At 45.8% G+C, this 18301-nt stretch overlaps 1 protein-coding gene across 1 annotated transcript; it reads left to right on the forward strand.

Moving 5' to 3' along the window:
- Window positions 1–3252: 3252 nt before the first annotated feature.
- LOC115187785 (neurofilament medium polypeptide-like) lies at window positions 3253–4263 on the forward strand. The gene is made up of 2 exons (XM_029746818.1): window positions 3253–4011; window positions 4200–4263. The coding sequence occupies exon 1, from the start codon at window positions 3414–3416 to the stop codon at window positions 3966–3968; it is 555 nt and encodes a 184-aa protein (XP_029602678.1). The 5' UTR covers window positions 3253–3413; the 3' UTR covers window positions 3969–4011; window positions 4200–4263.
- Window positions 4264–18301: the final 14038 nt, after the last annotated feature.

Genomic DNA, 18301 nt, shown 5'->3' on the forward strand with positions numbered 1-18301 from the left:
TGCTGAGGTTTCTACAATCCAAATGTATCTGTGGAGGAGAAGTATGCTGAGGTTCCTACAATCCAAATGTATCTGTAGAGGAGAAGTATGCTGAGGTTTCTACAATCCAAATGTATCTGTAGAGGAGAAGTATGCTGAGGTTCCTACAATCCAAATGTATCTGTAGAGGATAAGTATGCTGAGGTTTCTACAATCCAAATGTATCTGTAGAGGAGAAGTATGCTGAGGTTTCTACAATCCAAATTGGACAGCATGCTGATATGTTTGACATGGTCGTTCTGTTGTTGACACTGGACATTGTGTTGATCATTTCTTTTTGATGTTCCTGAAACCCTCTTACTCCAGAGGAGTTGTATTCACTGATGAGAGTAGGGAGAGATGCACTGGTGGCGGTGCACTATTGAAAGTGTTACTATACGTACATATTTAGTTTCCTATTTTAGATAGCAACTCCGTATCAGAATTCAAACGTCCAATATTTTCATATATTATAGTTAAATAAAGGTTAAATAAATATATATATATATATTTATATATATATATATATATTAGGCTCTATATTTATTGTATGGGGATACACAATTAGCATTTTGCTCACCGTTTCTACATTCTGCACTAATACTTAAATGAAAGATTGAGAGAATCTGTGCAATGGAAAGGTTCAATAGAATTGATGTCTGTCTTCCTCAGGTGGTTTTGTAAATTATTAAAAAGCACTGGCATGCCAAAAGATTTCTTTGTGTGGTTTGTGAAGTATGTTATTTATTTAATGCGTTAGGGTTAGGGTTATTTTATGCAGTAGGGCATAAACAATGATCCCAATGATACTACACAGTTACAGAATATCAGGGTATTATTAAATAGACAAAATCCACAAGAATCTTACTGTAGGGTGAATTCAGAAAGAGTGGGACATCATATAAACTGGGACAGCTTCATCCTGACTCGTTAATCCTGACAGGTTAGATAAACTGGGACAGCTTCATCCTGACTCGTTAATCCTGACAGGTTAGATAAACTGGGACAGCTTCATCCTGACTCGTTAATCCTGACAGGTTAGATAAACTGGGACTGCTTAATCCTTACTCGTTTATTTCTTGGTCTGAAAGGAGAAAATCAGAACTACTAAGCCTTTACAGAGAAACCACATGATCAAAATCATGTCATTGGTATGACATATTAGAGGGGGATGGAGCAAGCTTTAAACAGGAAGGAGGGATGGGCAAAACTTACAAAATACAATTACAAAATACCACAAGAATCAATGTATCAAAATGTAGTTGAATTGTTATTGGGGTGTAATTCAGACTAATAATGGTGTCCCAGTTCATCTAACCTGCTGTCCCAATCTACCAAATGCAAACTGAAAATAGGATTTGGACTCAGTGTACACAAATGTGTGTGTCATGCCTCCTATGAATATATCAACATTTGTTTTTTTGTGTGTGATTAGGAAACATCTTGAGGATTTTAGAAATGTATCATGTGTTAGGGTAATATGTTGGATAGATGTCTAAAAGGTCACAGACTTCACCCTACATCTACAGTCAGAACCAGAGACATGTATTTAGAAAGGTCACAGACTTCACCCTACATCTACAGTCAGAACCAGAGACATGTATTTAGAAAGGTCACAGACTTCACCCTACATCTACAGTCAGAACCAGAGACATGTATTTAGAAAGGTCACAGACTTCACCCTACATCTACAGTCAGAACCAGAGGAATGTATTTAGAAAGGTCACAGACGTCACCCTACATCTACAGTCAGAACCAGAGGCATGTATTTAGAAAGGTCACAGACTTCACCCTACATCTACAGTCAGAACCAGAGACATGTATTTAGAAAGGTCACAGACTTCACCCTACATCTACAGTCAGAACCAGAGACATGTATTTAGAAAGGTCACAGACTTCACCCTACATCTACAGTCAGAACCAGAGGCATGTATTTAGAAAGGTCACAGACGTCACCCTACATCTACAGTCAGAACCAGAGACATGTATTTAGAAAGGTCACAGACTTCACCCTACATCTACAGTCAGAACCAGAGGCATGTATTTAGAAAGGTCACAGACGTCACCCTACATCTACAGTCAGAACCAGAGGCATGTATTTAGAAAGGTCACAGACTTCCCCCTACATCTACAGTCAGAACCAGAGGCATGTATTTAGAAAGGTCACAGGCGTCACCCTACATCTACAGTCAGAACCAGAGGCATGTATTTAGAAAGGTCACAGACGTCACCCTACATCTACAGTCAGAACCAGAGGCATGTATTTAGAAAGTTGGGCCAATGTTTTCTTTCTGAACGTTCAGAGAGCCCCACTTTCTCCTGCATAGCCATTGCTAAGTGATCATTTACACTTCCTTGTGCTGTATATTTCTGATCGTTTTCAGAACACCACAACACAGTACCGACTTGGATACACATGATGCCAAATTGTTGTCTGTTTGTTTTATTCAATTACAAAACTACATTTAAGAGAAGTATAACATGTCTAAAGATGACTTTTCAACATTGCCTGCTCCCTAGAATTCTCACTACTTAGAAACACTTCATATTGTGCTTCCGTCATGTCCCTTTTCATGACTATGCTAGCAGCCACTTGAGCGAGTGAGTGCTAGCTAGCTACCTACTGGAACATTAATAAGCTAGCCAAGACCAACAACACAAACAAACTGACTACAGCATACAGCTACAAGTAGTGAGTGGAGTTACAAACGGACTGTACTAAACAAGTTAAATGACTTACCAGTGATGAAATGTTTCCCACACACGGCTATGTGTGGTCTACTTGGACACCAGGTCCCCACACATCCCACTCTCCCACACCGAATAGCCTGAAGCCACAGGGCTCTTCTTGCAGGCTCTGTTTCCCTACAGAGTGAGCATTGCGAACCGTAGGTTGAGGTTTTTGACCTGGCTACACGTACATTGAACAACACAGCAGCTTTTCAGCATGTTTTTTTATTTCTGTATTACCAAAAAAATCTATTTTACAATGGAGGTCAATAGGAAGAACGTTGGACTATGGCTCTGCCCAGAACTAAGAACACACAACGGACAATTCATGGAATTAACATCGATAGGACATTTCCATTGTCATTTGGAATGTTCTATCAGCTGATGCTGGTTTCCATGGTAATATAGAATGTTCATTCAAATGATACAAAGTAACTGATGTGGCTCATAGAATGTATTTTTTTGAAGTGTCAGTTGAGTTGACACAACAAATCACAGCATAGATTGAGTGGAACACCTGCTATTGCTTCTTGCTGTGCTCCTGATAACACTCACAATGGCTGCCAGTCCACCAATAATGGCTGCCAGTCCACCAATAATGGCGTATTCATTTGAATGGGGAGGGCCGTTCTACTCTTTCTAATTCTGTTATTTGACATTTGACCATGGAAGGAGGACCACGCAAAGGATCCGCCAAGTGGTGGTTCTGCTATTGTTTTCTGTGCTGTGCCTCCCTTGATGTGTACGACGGCCCAATCATCTTTAATGGAAGACTGCGATCAGACAATGAAAATCCAGAGTTTATTGAGGACCTGCACAACATTGTTGACAAGAGAGACTCTGAAACAGATGGCCATAGTTGGTCTGATACAAGAAGATCAGCCATAGAAGTAGTGGACCAAGAAATTACTGCAAACATTGACTGCACAGGTTCAATATCTGTTCAGTCATGGAACATGGAACAGGCCATCCTGTCCTCGGACAAGGAGGAACCAGACACAGACCAGGAAGAGAAAGAGAGAGACTCCTCCCCTTGCTTGATAGTCCCGCCCACTGCCCCTCTGGGCATCACCTACATTCCTGTAATGCTTTACGACCTGGAACAAGAGCAACAGGAGGAGGGAGAGGAGGAGGAGAAGGAGGAGGAGAGCCAGGGAGAGAATGAGCAGGTAGAGGAGAGTGGTGAGGAGACCAACTTCCCTGCTGCTGGTCAGGAGTGAACTGCTAGAGGAAGACATCGGTGGGCCTCAGTGCTCTCTGCTGGTCAGTGGATGTACTGTAGAATAGGGCTCTGGTCAAAGGTAGTGCACTATGTGAGGAATAGGCAGCCATTTGGCACACAGTCGTGTCCTGTCCTGTAGTGTCAGAGGATATAATTATGTGTTGCTTGTGTTGATAATCATTGGCCATTTCTGCAATCTCATAAGTAAAACATGTCTTCCTCTTTGCAGATGAGACACCTCAAGGTGGAGCTTCATTTCATGGATTAAAATATGTATTCTGTAGTAAACATGATCTGTTTTGTTGACTGGTGTGTGTTTGTATTCTTGGTTGTCTATGAGAGCTACCTGAAGAGTTCTAACACAAGCTGAAGACCAGAAGCATGGTCATGCAATGTTCTAAAATCTGGAAATATGAAGGAAAGGAATACATTTTCCCCTCCTACAGTCATACAGCACAGTATGTGCAGAACAGTGTTGCATAGACAGACTGGTATAATGGAACAGGGCTAAATAAGTTCTCCATATCACACCTCAGAGTTCTCCCTGTCACACCACAGTGTTCTCCATATCACACCAGAGTTCTCCATATCACACCACAGTGTTCTCCATATCACACCTCAGAGTTCTCCATATCACACCTCAGTGTTCTCCATATCACACCACAGAGTTCTCCATATCACACCACAGAGTTCTCCATATCACACCACAGAGTTCTCCATATCACACCTCAGAGTTCTCCATATCACACCACAGTGTTCTCCATATCACACCACAGAGTTCTGCATGTCACACCACAGAGTTCCCCATATCACACCTCAGTGTTCTCCATATCACACCTCAGAGTTCTCCATATCACACCACAGTGTTCTCCATATCACACCACAGTGTTCTCCATATCACACCTCAGTGTTCTCCATGTCACACCACAGAGTTCTGCATGTCACACCACAGAGTTCCCCATATCACAGCACAGGTACTGTATAGGCTACACCAGATGATGAATACAGTCTCAGAGAGCCATGCCCCATAAAGAATTTTTGCACAAGGTAAGACTACAAACTGCAACAGGACCAACAGAAACCATATTGTACTGAATGTGAGAGAAGAGATGTTTCCATATTCATTTAGTCTAACTATATCCCCTGTTCCAGCTCTGTGAAGGGTTGTCGAGAGTGTTTGATGTTGCTTTACAATTAATGAGGTTGAGAGGTGAAACAGCTGTGTGAGTCTCAGAACTGGTTACACACACACACACACACACACACACACACACACACACACACACACACACACACACACACACACACACACACACACACACACACACACACACACACACACACACACACACACACACACACACACACACACACACACACACACACAGCTAGGCAGGCAGTCAGTCAGCACAGCCACACTGTAACTATAGCCAGAGCCGGTCTGTAATCTATAATTTAACAGGAATTGAGTTTATTCTCAAATCCACTGAACAGAGGAGAACAGGAAGGAGAGGAAGGGCGCGCCGAGGGGAGGGGAGGCCCTCCAACCTCATTGTGGTTACGGGGCCTGACTATACAGTAGTCTTTGATCTCTCTCTCGCTCTCTCTCTCTCTGTTTATCATTCTGTCATGCTCTCGTTCTCTATTCTTCTCTCTCTCTGTCTCTTTCACTTGCTTACTCTCTCCTTATTCGTTCTCCCTCCCTCTCCTCCTCTCTCTCTCCTTTCGCTCTCTCTCTTTCTCTCTCTTTATTCGTTCTCCCTCCCTCTCCTCCTCTCTCTCTCCTTTCGCTCTCTCTCTTTCTCTCTCTTTATTCCTTCTTTCTCTCTCCAACTGTTTGTTTATGATGACAGAATCCTAGTTACAAGACCACAACAAGCTTCCATTACGAAACTCTGATTGAGTATTATAAACAGCTTTGTATGCAGAATCTGAAAGGGAAACTGAAACTAGAAGCTCACTACCCTCTGCTAACCTGTGTGAATCAGTCAGTCATATGTAATAAAGGCTATTTGTATGATAATAACAATCATAACACCAGAGTGTAATTTCTGGGGAAATAGAACCCCAGCAGGACATCTAGGAACAGGAAACAATCTAAATTCATTTTTTGGAAACTACACTCTGCCAGTAAACCCATGCAAATGCAATGCACAGTAAGTAGCCTGTTTACATGAATGTATGCACACCCTCATTACAACATACTGTACCAGCCCAGGGGACAGCTTCATTCACTTCATGATTATTACTCATTTATGTTGTACTGCACTTTGAAATCAGAATGATGTTATCGTTTCATAATGATAGCAATGTAAATAGCAGCACAAGGGAACATTATACTTCTATACTACTCTATACTACACTACACTATACTACACTATACTATGCTATGTTATACTACACTATACTACACCACACTATACTACTCTATACCACACTATACCACTCTATACCACACTATACTATGCTATACTACAATATACTATACTACACTATACCACACTACACTACACTATACTACACCATACTTCTATACTACTCTATACCGCACTATACTATGCTATACTATACTATACTTCTATACTACTCTATACTACACTATACTACACTGTACCATGCTATGCTATACTATACATTTACATTTACATTTACCTCATTTAGCAGACGCTCTTATCCAGAGCGACTTACAAACTGGTGCATTCACCTTATGATATCCAGTGGAACAACCACTTTACAATAGTACATCTATATATTTTTGGGGGGGAGGGTCGGGGGGGGGGGGGTTAGAAGGATTACTTTATCCTATCCCAGGTATTCCTTAAAGAGGTGGGGATTCAGGTGTCTCCGGAAGGTGGTGATTGACTCCGCTGTCCAGGCGTCATGAGGGAGCTTGTTCCACCATTGGGGTGCCAGAGCAGCGAACAGTTTTGACTGGGCTGAGCGGGAACTGTGCTTCCGCAGAGGTAGGGAGGCGAGCAGGCCAGAGGTGGATGAACGCAGTGCCCTTGTTTGGGTGTAGGGCCTGATCAGAGCCTGAAGGTACGGAGGTGCCGTTCCCCTCACAGCTCCGTAGGCAAGCGCCATGGTCTTGTAGCAGATGCGAGCTTCAACTGGAAGCCAGTGGAGAGAGCAGAGGAGCGGGGTGACGTGAGAGAACTTGGGAAGGTTGAACACCAGACGGGCTGCGGCGTTCTGGATGAGTTGTAGGGGTTTAATGGCACAGGCAGGGAGCCCCGCCGACAGCGAGTTGCAGTAATCCAAACGGGAGATGACAAGTGCCTTGGATTAGGACCTGCGCCGCTTCCTGTGTGAGGCAGGGTCGTACTCTGCGAATGTTGTAGAGCATGAACCTACAGGATCGGGTCACCGCCTTGATGTTAGCGGAGAACGACAGGGTGTTGTCCAGGGTCACGCCAAGGCTCTTAGCACTCTGGGAGGAGGACACAATGGAGTTGTCAACCGTAATGGTGAGATCATGGAACGGGCAGTCCTTCCCCGGGAGGAAGAGCAGCTCCGTCTTGCCGAGGTTCAGCTTGAGGTGGTGATCCGACATCCACACTGATATGTCTGCCAGACATGCAGAAATGCGATTCGCCACCTGGTTATCAGAAGGGGGAAAGGAGAAGATTAATTGTGTGTCGACTGCATAGCAATGATAGGAGAGACCATGTGAGGATATGACAGAGCCAAGTGACTTGGTGTATAGCGAGAATAGGAGAGGGCCTAGAACTGAGCCCTGGGGGATACCAGTGGTGAGAGCACGTGGTGCGGAGATGGATTCTCACCACGCCACCTGGTAGGAGCGACCTGTCAGGTAGGACGCAATCCAAGAGTGAGCTGCGCCGGAGATGCCCAACTCGGAGAGGGTGGAGAGGAGGATCTGATGGTTGACAGTATCAAAGGCAGCAGATAGGTCTAGAAGGATGGTGAGCAGAGAGAGAGTTAGCTTTAGCAGTGCGGAGAGCCTCCGTGACACAGAGAAGAGCAGTCTCAGTTGAATGACCTGTCTTGAAACCTGACTGATTTGGATCAAGAAGGTCATTCTGAGAGAGATAGCAAGAGAGCTGGCCAATGACGGCACGCTCAAGAGTTTTGGAGAGGAAAGAAAGAAGGGATACTGGTCTGTAGTTGTTGACATCGGAGGGATCGAGTGTAGGTTTTTTGAGAAGGGGTGCAACTCTTGCTCTCTTGAAGACGGAAGGGACGTAGCCAGCGGTCAAGGATGAGTTGATGAGCGAGGTGAGGTAAGGGAGAAGGTCACCGGAAATGGTCTGGAGAAGAGAGGAGGGGATAGGGTCAAGCGGGCAGGTTGTTGGGCGGCCGGCCGTCACAAGTCGTAAGATTTCATCTGGAGCGAGAGGGGAGAAAGAGGTCAAAGCATAGGGTAGGGCAATGTGAGCAGGACCAGCAGTGTCGTTTGACTTAACAAACGAGGATCGGATGTCGTCAACCTTCTTTTCAAAATGGTTGACAAAGTCATCCGCAGAGAGGGAGGAGGGGGGAGGGGGAGGAGGATTCAGGAGGGAGGAGAAGGCGGCAAACAGCTTCCTAGGGTTAGAGGCAGATGCTTGGAATTTAGAGTGGTAGAAAGTGGCTTTAGCAGCAGAAACAGAGGAAGAAAATGTGGAGAGGAGGGAGTGAAAAGATGCCAGGTCCGCAGGGAGGCTAGTTTTCCTCCATTTCCGCTCGGCTGCCTGGAGCCCTGTTCTGTGAGCTCGCAATGAGTCGTCAAGCCATGGAGCAGGAGGGGAGGACCGAGCCGGCCTGGAGGATAAGGGACATAGAGAGTCAAAGGATGCAGAAAGGGAGGAGAGGAGGGTTGAGGAGGCAGAATCAGGAGATTGGTTGGAGAAGGATTGAGCAGAGGGAAAAGATGATAGGATGGAAGAGGAGAGAGTAGCAGGAGAGAGAGAGCGAAGGTTGCGACGGCGCAGTACCATCTGAGTAGGGGCAGAGTGAGTAGTGTTGGAGGAGAGCGAGAGGGAAAAGGATACAAGGTAGTGCTCGGAGACTTGGAGGGGAGTTGCAGTGAGATTAGTAGAAGAACAGCATCTAGTAAAGATGAGGTCAAGCGTATTGCCTGCCTTGTGAGTAGGGGGGACGGTGAGAGGGTGAGGCCAAAAGAGGAGAGGAGTGGAAAGAAGGAGGCAGAGAGAAATGAGTCAAAGGTAGACGTAGGGAGGTTAAAGTCACCCAGAATTGTGAGGGGTGTGCCATCCTCAGGAAAGGAACTTATCATGGCGTCAAGCTCATTGATGAACTCTCCAAGGGAACCTGGAGGGCGATAAATGATAAGGATGTTAAGCTTGAATGGGCTAGAGACTGTGACAGCATGGAATTCAAAGGAGGAGATAGACAGATGGGTCAGGGGAGAAAGAGAGAATGTCCACTTGGGAGAGATGAGGATTCCAGTCCCACCACCCCGCTGACCATATGCTCTCGGGGTATGCGAGAACACGTGGTCAGACAAGGAGAGAGCAGTAGGAGTAGCAGTGTTTTCTGTGGTAATCCATGTTTCCGTCAGCACCAAGAAGTCAAGGGACTGGAGGGTAGCATAGGCTGAGATGAACTCTGCCTTGTTGGCCGCAGACCGGCAGTTCCAGAGGCTGCCGGAGACCTGGAACTCCACGTGGGTCGTGCGCGCTGGGACCACCAGGTTAGAGTGGCAGCGGCCATGCGATGTGAAGCGTTTGTGTGGCCTGTGCAGAGAGTAGAGAACAGGGATAGACAGACACATAGTTGACAGGATACTACAGGAGAGGCTACGCTAATGCAAAGGAGATTGGAATGAAAATTAACTAAACAACTGGGGAAGCGAGAGAGCAGGGCCTCCCTCACTAACCATTCACTGAAACACTCAAATATAACTATTCCAACTTCCACTTAGAAATTATAATTGCTGTAAACTACAGTGGTTCAATGTTTCCAGGAATAGGCTCAAACTTAGTTTATTCAGCTAGATAACTTGGTACAGTATTCTTCCGTGAAATCCACCCAGTGCACCGTATCCTATGACGCCGTAGCTAACTAGCATGCTAGCATCCAATAACACACGTTTAGCACCAATACTTGGTTACAACAAACTACCAATGGATAATTTGTGTCCGTGTCTAGTTCCTTTCATAACACAGAAGTAATTAAACGTTGGCTAGCTAACACAAAGTCAGTCCTGCTAGCTACACAAGTGGACTACACAACTCGAAAGCTTACGTTGCAAAAATCTTATTGACTAAAAATGATACAGTACTGCTAGCTGGTAGCGTTGGCTAGCTAGCAGTGGCTGCGTTTACCTTTATCTTTGATACAAAGACAACTATGTAGCTAGCTAACGTTACACTAATCAAATCGTTCCGTTGTAATGTATTTAGTTTCTACAGTACTGCTAGTTGGTAAAGTTGACTAGCTAGCAGTGGCTGTGGTGTTGTGATGAAAGTTAGTTTCTCAAAGCTACACCTACACCTTTATACCACACTATACTACACTATACTATACTACACTATACCACACTATACTACACTATACTATGCTATACTACACTATGCCACACTATACTACTCTAAACTACACAATACTACACTATACTACGCTACCCACCCATTCTAAATACAATTATGACTGTATAAATCAACCTGGACTGAGGAGTAGCAGTAACATAGTAAATGTACATCTGTCTCCATTCATTTTTAAATTGTTTTATTTAACCTAAATTTAACTAAGCAAGTCAGTTAAGAACAAATTCTTATTTACAATGACGGCCTTGGAACAGTGGGTTAACTGCCTTGTTCAGGGGCAGAACGTCAGATGTTTACCTTGTCTACTCGGGGATTCAATCTAGCAACCTTTCGGTTACTGGCCCAATGCTCTCGCCCACTAGGCTACCTGCCGCCCATCATTTAGCATGATATGTTACGTTTTGTTTGCATTCATTTGTGGATGTCCATCATCCATTTCGTATATGATATGTTATGAATTGGCTAAGTGGCTAACGCTAACGTTATCTAGGTGACTAACGTTAGCTAGGCTAGGAATTAGGGGTTAAGGTTAGGGTTAAGGTTAGGGTAAGGGTTAGGGCTAGCTAAAATGCAAAGTAGTTGCAAAGTAGATAAAAATAAGTAAGTAGTAAGCAAATTAGCTAAAGTTGTCCATGATGAGATTCTAACACGCAACCTTTGGGTTGTTGGACGTTCTTGTTATACACCCACCCATCTACCCATCCACGTCCCTTCCCGTCAACATCCACAGATCTGAACCAGCCAGCCTGAACTGTTCAGTCGACATCCACAGATCTGAGCCAGCCAGTGTGAACTGTTCAGTCAACATCAACAGACCTGAACCAGCCAGTCTGAACTGTTCAGTCAACATCCACAGATCTGAACCAGCCAGTGTGAACTGTTCAGTCAACATCCACAGACCTGAACCAGCCAGTGTGAACTGTTCAGTCAACATCAACAGACCTGAACCAGCCAGTCTGAACTGTTCAGTCAACATCCACAGATCTGAACCAGCCAGTGTGAACTGTTCAGTCAACATCCACAGACCTGAACCAGCCAGTGTGAACTGTTCAGTCAACATCCACAGACCTGAACCAGCCAGTGTGAACTGTTCAGTCAACATCAACAGATCTGAACCAGCCAGTGTGAACTGTTCAGTCAACATCCACAGATCTGAACCAGCCAGTGTGAACTGTTCAGTCAACATCCACAGATCTGAGCCAGCCAGTGTGAACTGTTCAGTCAACATCAACAGATCTGAACCAGCCAGTGTGAACTGTTCAGTCAACATCCACAGATCTGAACCAGCCAGTGTGAACTCTTCAGTCAACATCCAGAGATCTGAGCCAGCCAGTGTGAACTGCTCAGTCAACATCAACAGATCTGAACCAGCCAGTGTGAACTGTTCAGTCAACATCCACAGATCTGAACCAGCCAGTGTGAACTGTTCAGTCAACATCCACAGATCTGAACCAGCCAGTGTGAACTCTTCAGTCAACATCCACAGATCTGAGCCAGCCAGTGTGAACTGTTCAGTCAACATCCACAGATCTGAGCCAGCCAGTGTGAACTGTTCAGTCAACATCCACAGATCTGAGCCAGCCAGTGTGAATGTTCAGTCAACATCAACAGACCTGAACCAGCCAGTGTGAACTGTTCAGTCAACATCCACAGACCTGAACCAGCCAGTGTGAACTGTTCAGTCAACATCCACAGATCTGAACCAGCCAGTGTGAACTGTTCAGTCAACATCCACAGGTCTGAGCCAGCCAGTGTGAACTGTTCAGTCAACATCCACAGATCTGAGCCAGCCAGTGTGAACTTTTCAGTCAACATCCACAAACCTGAACCAGCCAGTGTGAACTGTTCAGTCAACATCCACAGGTCTGAGCCAGCCAGTGTGAACTGTTCAGTCAACATCCACAGATCTGAACCAGCCAGTGTGAACTGTTCAGTCAACATCAACAGACCTGAACCAGCCAGTGTGAACTGTTCAGTCAACATCAACAGATCTGAACCAGCCAGTGTGAACTCTTCAGTCAACATCCACAGATCTGAGCCAGCCAGTGTGAACTGTTCAGTCAACATCAACAGACCTGAACCAGCCAGTATGAACTGTTCAGTCAACATCCACAGATCTGAACCAGCCAGTGTGAACTGTTCAGTCAACATCCACAGATCTGAACCAGCCAGTCTGAACTGTTCAGTCAACATCCACAGATCTGAGCCAGCCAGTGTGAACTGATCAGTCAACATCAACAGACCTGAACCAGCCAGTGTGAACTGTTCAGTCAACATCCACAGACCTGAACCAGCCAGTGTGAACTGTTCAGTCAACATCAACAGATCTGAACCAGCCAGTCTGAACTGTTCAGTCAACATCCACAGATCTGAACCAGCCAGTGTGAACTGATCAGTCAACATCAACAGACCTGAACCAGCCAGTGTGAACTGTTCAGTCAACCTCCACAGATCTGAACCAGCCAGTGTGAACTGTTCAGTCAACATCCACAGACCTGAACCAGCCAGTGTGAACTGTTCAGTCAACATCCACAGATCTGAACCAGCCAGTGTGAACTGTTCAGTCAACATCCACAGATCTGAACCAGCCAGTGTGAACTGTTCAGTCAACATCAACAGACCTGAACCAGCCAGTGTGAACTGTTCAGTCAACATCCACAGATCTGAACCAGCCAGTGTGAACTGTTCAGTCAACATCCACAGATCTGAACCAGCCAGTGTGAACTGTTCAGTCAACCTCCACAGATCTGAACCAGCCAGTGTGAACTCTTCAGTCAACATCCACAGAGCTGAGCCAGCCAGTGTGAACTGTTCAGTCAACATCCACAGATCTGAGCCAGCCAGTGTGAACTGTTCAGTCAACATCCACAGATCTGAGCCAGCCAGTGTGAACTGTTCAGTCAACATCAACAGACCTGAACCAGCCAGTGTGAACTGTTCAGTCAACATCCACAGACCTGAACCAGCCAGTGTGAACTGTTCAGTCAACATCCACAGATCTGAACCAGCCAGTGTGAACTGTTCAGTCAACATCCATAGGTCTGAGCCAGCCAGTGTGAACTGTTCAGTCAACTTCCACAGATCTGAGCCAGCCAGTGTGAACTTTTCAGTCAACATCCACAGATCTGAACCAGCCAGTGTGAACTGTTCAGTCAACATCCACAGATCTGAACCAGCCAGTGTGAACTGTTCAGTCAACATCAACAGACCTGAACCAGCCAGTGTGAACTGTTCAGTCAACCTCCACAGATCTGAACCAGCCAGTGTGAACTGTTCAGTCAACCTCCACAGATCTGAACCAGCCAGTGTGAACTGTTCAGTCAACATCCACAGATCTGAGCCAGCCAGTCTTTAGAGGTGATGGAGGTTGACCCCTGTTCAGTCAACATCCACAGATCTGAGCCAGCCAGTCTTTAGAGGTGGTGGAGGTTGACCCCTGTTCATTCAACACCCACAGGTCTGAGCCAGCCAGTCTTTAGAGGTGATGGAGGTTGACCCCTGTTCAGTCAACATCAACAGATCTGAACCAGCCAGTGTGAACTCTTCAGTCAACATCCACAGATCTGAACCAGCCAGTGTGAACTCTTCAGTCAACATCCACAGATCTGAGCCAGCCAGTGTGAGCTGTTCAGTCAACATCCACAGATCTGAGCCAGCCAGTGTGAACTGTTCAGTCAACATCCACAGATCTGAGCCAGCCAGTCTTTAGAGGTGATGGAGGTTGACCCCTGTTCAGTCAACACCCACAGATCTGAGCCAGCCAGTGTGAACTGTTCAGTCAACATCCACAGGTCTGAGCCAGCCAGTCTTTAGAGGTGATGGATGTTGACCCCTGTTCAGTCAACACCCACAGGTCTGAGCCAGCCAGTCTTTAGAGGTGTTGGAGGTTGACCCCTGTTCAGTCAACACCCACAGGTCTGAGCCAGCCAGTATTTAGAGGTGATGGAGTTTGACCCCTGTTCAGTCAACACCCACAGGTCTGAGCCAGCCAGTCTTTAGAGGTGATGTATGTTGACCCCTTCTCAGTCAACAAAAGTAATCCTTCTAACCCCCCCCACCCCTTAAAAGATTTAGATGCACTATTGTAAAGTGGTTGTTCCACTGGATATCATAAGGTGAATGCACCAATTTGTAAGTCGCTCTGGATAAGAGCATCTGCTAAATGACTTAAATGTAAATGTAAACACCCACAGGTCTGAGCTAGCCAGTCTTTAGAGGTGGTGGAGGTTGACCCCTGTTCAGTCAACACCCACAGGTCTGAGCTAGCCAGTCTTTAGAGGTGGTGGAGGTTGACCCCTGTTCAGTCAACACCCACAGGTCTGAGCCAGCCAGTCTTTAGAGGTGATGGAGGTTGACCCCTGTTCAGTCAACACCCACAGATCTGAGCCAGCCAGTCTTTAGAGGTGTTGGAGGTTGACCCCTGTTCAGTCAACACCCACAGGTCTGAGCCAGCCAGTCTTTAGAGGTGATGGAGGTTGACCCCTGTTCAGTCAACACCCACAGGTCTGAGCCAGCCAGTCTTTAGAGGTGATGGAGGTTGAACCCTGTTCAGTCAACACCCACAGGTCTGAGCCAGCCAGTCTTTAGAGGTGATGGAGGTTGATCTCTGCTCAGTCAACACCCACAGGTCTGAGCCAGCCAGTCTTTAGAGGTGATGGAGGTTGATCTCTGCTCAGTCAACACCCACAGCTCTGAGCCAGCCAGTCTTTAGAGGTGATGGAGGTTGACCCCTGTTCAGTCAACACCCACAGGTCTGAGCCAGCCAGTCTTTAGAGGTGATGGAGGTTGAACCCTGTTCAGTCAACACCCACAGGTCTGAGCCAGGCAGTCTTTAGAGGTGATGGAGGTTGACCCCTGCTCAGTCAAGACCCACAGGTCTGAGCCAGCCAGTCTTTAGAGGTGATGGAGAATGACCCCTGACCACAAGGCATTGGATATAGTTAGGGTTGCAAAGTTCCAGTAATTGAAAAAAAAAAAAAAACACAGTTTTTCAAGAAATCCTGGTTGGAGGATTGCCAGATTGCATGCGTATTCCCCACTGAAATGTCAACAGTGAAGAGGCGACTCCCACTCCTCTCTGAAATAGCCTTCATTTCTCAGAACAAGAATAGACGAGTTTCAGAAGAAAGTTCGTTGTTTCAGGTCATTTTGAGCCTGTAATCGAACCCACATATTATGATGCTCCAGATACTCAACTAGTCTAAAGAAGGCCAGTTTTATTGCTTCTTTAAGCAGAACAACAGTTTTCAGCTGTGCTAACATAATTGCAAAAGGGTTTTCTAATGATCAATTAGCCTTTTAAAATGCTAAACTTGGATTAGCTAACACAACGTGCCATTGGAACACAGGAGTGATGGTTACTGATAATGGGCCTCTGTACGCCTATGTAGATAATCCATAAAAAATCAGCCGTTTTCAGCTACAATAGTAGTTTACAAAATTAACAATGTCTACACTGTATTTCTGATCAATTTGATGTTATTTTAATGGACAAAGAAAATGGCTTTTTCAAAAACAAGGACATTTCTAAGTGACCTGGAGTTTTGGACCACTAGATCAGTTTTGACTGTAGAGGTGGTGGGGATTGCCCCTTGACTAGCAGGTATGCATCTAGTCTAAGGAGTAGTTGAAATACCTCTGTCACTTTGAGCTATACTGGGTATTAACCTCATGCATTAGCCTTTAGGTGAAACACACCAGGAGGCACACATGCAGGCTGAGTTCAGCAGAGAGAGGAGGGCTGCGTCCCAAATGGCTGACCCTTTTCCCTGTATAGTATACTATACCCTATGGGCCCTGGTCAAAAGTAGTGCACTATAAAGGGAATAGGGTGCCGTTTGTATTGTAACCCAGGTCTACATCTGTCTGTTCTGCCTCATGAATACATTCTTCTTCAGTATCCTTTGACCCAAAGACATGTACTATCAGATGCATGTATATTATATGGCTCTGTGTACAACTTTATGACAGCATAGTGAGGTCTTTGTAGGGCTGTGTAGCAGGTCACCAGAACATTAATATTCAGGATAACCCCCATGCTTACTCTGAGTGGATGATACATCTGATCGAGGGATGCCTCCTAAATGGCACCGTATTCCCTATATTTTTCACTACTTTACGCATCCCAGACTTCATTAGATTGACATGAATTAGCCAGGCTATCCATTGTTGGACAGGTCTAGACAGGAAGACAGGACGAGATAGGAAGGCTGGACTAGATAGGAAGGCAAGACTAGAAGACAGGACTAAAATACAGGACTAGATAGGAAGACAGGACTAAATAGGAAGAGGACTAGATAGGAAGGCAGAACTAAAATACAGGACTAGATAGGAAGGCTGGACTAGATAGGAAGGCAGAACTAAAATACAGGACTAGATAGGAAGACAGGACTAGATAGGAAGACAGGACTAGACAGGACTAGATAGGAAGACAGGACTAGATAGGAAGGCAGAACTAAAATACAGGACTAGATAGGAAGAGGACTAGATAGGAAGAGGACTAGATAGGAAGACAGGACTAGATAGGAAGGCAGAACTAAAATACAGGACTAGATAGGAAGACAGGACTTGATATTAAGACAGGACTAGACAAAAGACAGGACTCAGATTTAAACTGAACCACACAGGACCAAAAACAACAGAAAACAACAACATGAAGGACTATGACAACACGGCTGCCCTCCTCTGCTGTTGCAACAGGTGTCACTGTGCTTGATAAAGAGTATGGCTTCCTTCCCTACGTACCCTGTCCCTTACCAGGATCGAACTAGGGATTCTCTGCCTCGCAAACACACAGGACTGCCCACTTGGAAACATTGTAGCCAATTCAACTATAGAAAAGGTATCAATTCAGTGGAGAGATTTCACGCTGGGGAGTGAGGTTACGAAGCGAACTCTGTTACACTGGCTGTGGTGATCGAACCTGGTGGTGATGATGATGCCCTGGTTGGGATCTGGTTGATGTAACCTGGTGGTGGTGATGTAACCTGGTGGTGGTGATGATGTCCTGGTTGGGATCTGGATGATGTAACCTGGTGGTGATGATGATGCAATGGTTGGGATCTGGTTGATGTAACCTGGTGGTGGTGATGTAACCTGGCGGTGGTGATGATGCCCTGGTTGGGATCTGGATGATGTAACCTGGTGGTGGTGATGATGTCCTGGTTGGGATCTGGTTGATGTAACCTGGTGGTGATGATGTAACCTGGTGGTGGTGATGATGCCCTGGTTGGGATCTGGTTGATGTAACCTGGTGGTGGTGATGTAACCTGGCGGTGGTGATGATGTCCTGGTTGGGATCTGGTTGATGGAACCTGGTGGTGGTGATGTAACCTGGTGGTGGTGATGATGTCCTGGTTGGGATCTGGATGATGTAACCTGGTGGTGATGATGTCCTGGTTGGGATTTGGTTGATGTAACCTGGTGGTGATGATGTCTTGGTTGGGATCTGATTGATGTAACCTGGTGGTGATGATGATGTCCTGGTTGGGATCTGGTTGATGTAACCTGGTGGTGGTGATGTAACCTGGTGGTGGTGATGATGTCCTGGTTGGGATCTGGATGATGTAACCTGGCGGTGGTGATGATGATGCCCTGGTTGGGATCTGGATGATGTAACCTGGTGGTGATGATGTAACCTGGTGGTGGTGATGATGTCCTGGTTGGGATCTGGATGATGTAACCTGGTGGTGATGATGATGCCCTGGTTGGGATCTGGATGATGTAACCTGGTGGTGGTGATGTAACCTGGTGGTGGTGATGATGTCCTGGTTGGGATCTGGTTGATGTAACCTGGTGGTGGTGATGATGTAACCTGGTG

This window comes from Salmo trutta, unplaced genomic scaffold (assembly GCF_901001165.1).
Source record: "Salmo trutta unplaced genomic scaffold, fSalTru1.1, whole genome shotgun sequence".
Classification (NCBI taxonomy): Eukaryota; Metazoa; Chordata; class Actinopteri; order Salmoniformes; family Salmonidae; genus Salmo; species Salmo trutta.